Here is a 6,225-nt window from a genome sequence, read left to right on the forward strand (position 1 = left end):
CTTCTATACCCTATGGTAAAATTAAGCTAGCAACTCAATCCTGTACACTAGCAACTCAAATTTGTACATGGATCCTAAATTAATAATGTACGAAAAATATGAAAAGTTTTTGGTTTATACGTGTATAAAATCGGTTAATTTTTTACATAATGATTCGCCATTATTGGACTAAATACGACGGATACGAAAATATTAGGTACAGTTTGTCCAAAATTAACATCGAGAGTTTAAAGTGAGAATCCTTGAAAATGTAGGGAATATAAAGTAAAATTAGTCCTTTCCTTTAAACTTTTTACCACTACAATGAATATTCCCCCGAATAATCCCAAATAGAATAATAGTGAGGAAGAGAAACCAGATGGAAATATATGGTTTAGACATTTGCATGGAAATGACAAACCAGAAGAAGAAAAACATCTTAGCCTGTATTAACTACTTGTGATTGTTTTGACTATTCCGGTACTGTTCTTCCAAAGTCTCCGCTTGCCTTATTCTGCTTTCTTTTCTCTCCAAAATTGAATGAAATGTAGCAGGACCATAAGGAGGAGGCATGGTGCATGGAGCTTCATTAGAGGGACCTGTAACAACTGAGTCCATCATATACTTCTTCACCAATCCATCAGCTGGGCAGGCCATTGACTCTGAACAAACTTCAATTGCATTTGGAGGAACACTTGGCTTGTACTTTAGAAGCTTAGCATACTCTTTCAAGAGGTGAAACATGTAATCATACACATATTTCATTTGCAGTTCCTCTTGAACAAATCTACTCGCTGCTTTGCCAATGGCCTGTGCCTGTGATGTGAAGCAAGATCTTAATTGATAAAAGTAAAATTTCTTGCATACATTGATAAGCCGGCATCGAAAATTTTGTTCTATTTAACTTTCTATTCAGGAAAAAAAAAATTATAATCCTCTCTAAACAATTGCCTTAGTTACCTTTTCATCTCACGTGTATGATATCACAAAAATTGTTACAGTGCATAGTGCAAAACAATTTCTCAATTAATTAATCTTCAATTGAAAGCTCAAAGTGGTACTACATGATCAATTTACTACCTCTTCCTGATGGTTATTGCCCCATTCAACAGCATACTTGATTGATCTGCACTTGTTTATATCTCTTATGGGCCAATAGTGTTGCAAAGGTATCAAACTTCTTGAGAAGAATTCGTAGTAACGTGGCTTGACCATTAAAGTAACAGAATCACAAGCAAGAATGTACTTTTGACTAACGGACCACCCAAATCCTTCAATATATATCTTAAATCTGTGTCATTCATGCAAAGGTTGGAATCAAATCAAAGTTTATTCATCAAAGCCCAATGCAGGTTAAGCAAAAATAAATATAATGCAAGATAATTTACTTGTTCTGTACCTGTGAATGCATTGGTTGGCTAAGTTGGAGTTTTTGAAATCTTGTCGTTCTTCACTGTGCCAGTCCTGCTAATTAACAATAAATTATGAGAGTTTGGTTTTGTGCCTCCGATTCAACTGGCTGCTTTTGCTAAATGATCATGAATTAAAGGAGCAAAGTAAGAGAATTAATTAGATTAACATTAAGATGAAAAGCTTGTGAAGGTGATTAAATTAGGTGAAACTTACTTTCAATACTTAGGAGTCCATGGTCTATTGGTAAGTCATCAAATGAGCCAGGCTATGATATATTCCAACCTAATAGGGTAATGTACGCTAAGGACCTTTGATTTAATGGTAAATTAAAGTTAAGTTTGATTGATTTGTGTGGTTAAAAAGTCTTGGTTTCTAACTTCACAAGTTTGTAAGTTAGTTGTCTCATCGTACATATAGATTTTTTTACTTGTATTATTAAGGCTAGGATTTAAACAAAAAACAAAAAAAAAAAGTGGGTTTTTGTACTCGTGTTCTTGTTATTATAATATGATTACTTTTATCTTTTGATAAGATTATAAGAGAAACCCAAAATAGTGGGAGAAATTACAACTCAACACGACCACAAATTAACACACAAATAGTGGAATTAGCATAAGCGTACAATTAGAAGCAATCTACAACGTTAACATAAACTTAAACCTAGAAGTTCTAATTTTTGGCCACTAAGTTAAGGTTTCACCGACTCGTGTTCTTTTTATTATAGAGAAAAAAAAAGGATGGGATTATTGTTCATGTACTTTTATTATTGTCAAAAAAAATATATCAATTATTGTTCTCATAATCCTATAATTGCATAACATTATTGTTGTACATCTAGACCTCTAGCCCAAAAGAATATTACAGTCTTTTACTATACAAGGAAGGAAAAGAAACCCCAAAAAACAAAAAAATCGATATGATATCCTTCTCAATCTGCAGGTTTTGATATAGACGTAATCCATGTATATTATGTCTCACATAATAGGATTTTGATACCTACCATTGCTTTTGCAGCCGCACCATGCAATGAACAGCCCCAAATTGGACCGAAGGAGTCGGACTCAATCTAGGCCAATAATCAAAATCTGATTTGAGATCAACAGACCAAATTGGGACTGTCATTGCACGGTGCGGTTGCTGCTAGACTCCACCTGAACCCCTTTGTGAGGTCATATTCTTCTAAAACACAGTTCACATAGACGAGTTTGTATTATTCCCTCCGTCCTAATTATTTTATCATGTTTCGAGAACTTAACATTTTAAAAATAGTGATTTGATTGCAATATTTGTGTTTATCTTTTCAATTTTACCCCTACAGATTTAAAATTTGAATTTAAATAATAACATACATATAATCAAAGGGAGAGACTATATTGGAAAGAAAGACAAAAAAGTATCTTGATTTTCTCAATATGACAAATATTTTGAAATATTTTAAAATAAAAAGTATAAAATTTTTAGTGAGACGGAAGAAATAAAATTTCATATCATATGCGTATATGTCCTATTAGAAATAAAAAGAAAAAATCAAAAGCATCTTATTGTGCATCTATCATTGCCTCAAAAAAAAAAAAAAAAGAGTGGGCGTGCAATAAAGCTACACCTGTTGGTAGATGCGAGCATTCCAGTCTTGTTTGCCCGAAACATTGCACCTAAGCAAATCCTTCCTTGAAAGCGTAAGTTTAGCGTTGCCCTTCCAATATGCCTGCGGCTCCTTGTCCACCCATTGCATCCGCTCGTTCCCTTCTTTCAAGTCCTTCGACAATTGCTCCCATGGCTTTATAGCAATTTCAGGCCTAGCTATTGAAAAATATATAAAATATATATAGATAAAATATATACAAAGAGCCTATATATATATATATATATATATATATATAATAACATGTCTCGTTTCTTTTACATGTCATTACCAAACAAAGAACAAAATTGAAAAATGAACCAAATTATTTGATATTCGAATAGAACTTAGTTTAGTAAGAGATCATTCAAATTTGGCTCACCAACTAGTCAAGTCAAAATTGAACAATATTTTATATTCGATAATATTTAAATTTGATAAAAAAAAACTTGATCAAACTTGATTTAGCCAAAAAACAAATCAAGTTTGAACAAATTTCAAACTCGTTAAAATAATCAAACAAACTTGAATATTATGGTGTTATATTTGATTAGACTTTTTTACACCCTTGACAAAGAGAGAATAAGAAGCAAAATAATCATGTAAGTGGATTGCTAGGTCCATAATTAGTAAATCCCTTGTACTAATGTTGTCATACTTTCTATGTATAGTTATGAACATAAATTATCTCGCTATATCAAGTAACTCTTACGACTTTTCATTTCTAAAACTGTAACTTAAACAGGTCATTATGATAGAACAAAATGATTATCAGTCATAATCTGTCTCGAACGATATACTTGTTCGATAGATTATGAATTTTCAATCGTGTTATTATAACCTATTTTGTAGAACGTGTAAAAATTAGGACACTATTATTATAACCAAATCCAACCCTTAACCTTGCCCTTCCTTCATCATTAACCACTTTAATTTGAAAGAAGTTTGTCTTTAACTTTTGTAACAAATTCAAAAGCAACTTAATATATCTCCTCGAGCCAAGGAAGCCATCGAACTAAATTAACAATGAAAATGCTTACCATCCCCAAAATGACCAATCCGGAAAAACAATGTCAAAGGTGGCATCATCTCCATCATAGCTAAACAGGGCTGGTGGAGCCGAGGCATTTGGATTGGGATAAAACTGTTTTACCACAGTCGGCTGGTCGGCGCAGCTGATTATCATATCCAAATCAGGTAATCTACCCGGGTACAACCGTAGCAACTGTAAAATTCCCCATTGCGTGAAAACATCTCGAGTCTGAAATGACCTCCGGTAAGTCTCCACGTAAACTGTCCCATTAACTACTACCAGTCGGAAGCTAGCTGTTCTTTTAGCTGCCTCCACCATGCCTAATGTGATTCCTGTCTCCCTCCATGGCCAAAGATCTTCGTGGATCCAACGGAAGTAATCAGGGCAGGTGGGTTGCAGTGCCGCATCTGGGTCTGGGTCTGGGTCTGAATCTAAATTTTCGTCTGATTTTGAAAACTTTAGTGGATAGTAGCTTGTGGGGCAAGTAATTTGTACAGTACTGTTAGTGTGTGAGCAAGTCATCGGGATTTCAATGGGATTCCTCTTGGGATTTTTCCAAGGGTCGTGAAGAAGAGGGTATTTAGGAAATGTGATGCCAGCGAATATTGATTTTGGCGAGTAATTTCCTGGAAAATTTGACTGAAATGTATGTTCAGATTACGAGATGCAAAACATTAGAAGTCAAAGAAAAAAACAAAGAATAGTAATTACCAGCGATTTTTATGACTTACAAATGTATATCAATAAAGTGAAGTATTATCAGTTTATATTTATGCATGGGATGTTCGTATTTTTTCAGGTGACTTGAGTATTATTTGGAGATTCACGGACAGCTATCATATGAAAACTTCTTATTAATTTGATGGAACTGGTTTTGGTATGATTAGTGAATATACTGATACAGTCCCAAGTTGAGTGTGATCTTTGAGTTTCATTGGACAAATTCTTAAGATTTTACATTAACACTCACATTTGAGTTGTGTATTTGGATTAAAAATTATTTGAAAATCTACTTTCAGAACAATATTGTCGTATTTTTTGGTATGATTTATGTAAAATAAAAAGGTGTTTGAATATAGAATACAATAATACAATATATATATATATATATGGAGGGGCTAAATTCACACCCCTCTATGTATCTTAAATTCATACTTGGTACAACTTTTAATACTAATAATATAAGTGATCAATGCTCATGGAACAAGATATTAATGTATTAGGAGTGTGGATTTAGATGGTGTGTGTGTCTATATATATATATATGTATGTGTGTGTGTGTGTATATATAGAGGGAAGGTTTAAATTCATAGTGTGTATTAATTAAATGCTAATAACACAAGTCATCAAGAAATGAAAAGTGTAGATTCAAAATGAAGGGGTGTGAATTTAGCCACTCCCAAATTCAACTAATCACTTCTCAGTATATTGAAACATTTGAGACAGTGGTACATCGGAAGCACGTAAAATAGAGGTATTCTTTTTATGGACCAGTGGACGGATTTTCAAGAAAAATTGATACAATCTTACTTCCACTTCTGCTAAACAAATTCAATTTTAGAATACTTATTCTAACAATCATGTGAAATCTTAAAATGTCATAAAAATTAAATTTCTTTTGAAAAAATGATATAAAACAAACCAAGAAATTTTAGGGTTGAAAACTGGAAAATTTGATAAATACCCACTCTGTGTGAGATCCAGTCCACATGATTGAAATTTAAGCATGGAGAAATAGATGAATAGTGAGGACAAAATAGTTAAAATAACAATTACACTGGAGTCCAGCAAGCGTGCCAGGACGAAAGCAACAGTGCACAGAATGACTAAGAACAATGTAGCCAGGGAAGATCGGCAGTGACGATGGAGAATCCCTTGCAACACTACTGGATCTTTCATCTTTGCATTGTCCAAATGCACCTGCAAAATCCACCACCTTAGAGTGTTGTGTATATTGACTTAATATTAGATAATTACTTGAAGTCGGTCAAGTTTCTCATTAGCTAACATGCCCTCAAGGAAGAAGGCAGAAAAATATGGGAATTAAAGAAAATTGACATGATTTTGGCCATTTGACAAGGGATGGATCGCTAGAGATGAAAATTAACGGGGAAAGTTGTGGTTTTGGAGGACAAAAATTCTAAGTCTTGGAGCTTAAACGTGTTGTTATAAGTACGAG

At 33.5% G+C, this 6,225-nt stretch overlaps 1 protein-coding gene across 1 annotated transcript; it reads right to left on the minus strand.

Annotated features, from left to right (window-relative positions):
• Nucleotides 1-304: 304 nt before the first annotated feature.
• On the minus strand, nt 305-5,945 carry LOC113704490 (uncharacterized). The gene is made up of 6 exons (XM_027226390.2): nt 5,823-5,945; nt 4,054-4,685; nt 2,996-3,188; nt 1,379-1,443; nt 1,060-1,270; nt 305-795 (listed from the first exon to the last, which is right to left on the minus strand). The coding sequence occupies exons 1-6, from the start codon at nt 5,943-5,945 to the stop codon at nt 433-435; spliced, it is 1,587 nt and encodes a 528-aa protein (XP_027082191.1). The 3' UTR covers nt 305-432.
• Between the last annotated feature and the right edge of the window lie 280 nt (nt 5,946-6,225).

Source organism: Coffea arabica, chromosome 8e (genome assembly GCF_036785885.1).
Source record: "Coffea arabica cultivar ET-39 chromosome 8e, Coffea Arabica ET-39 HiFi, whole genome shotgun sequence".
Lineage (NCBI taxonomy): Eukaryota > Viridiplantae > Streptophyta > Magnoliopsida > Gentianales > Rubiaceae > Coffea > Coffea arabica.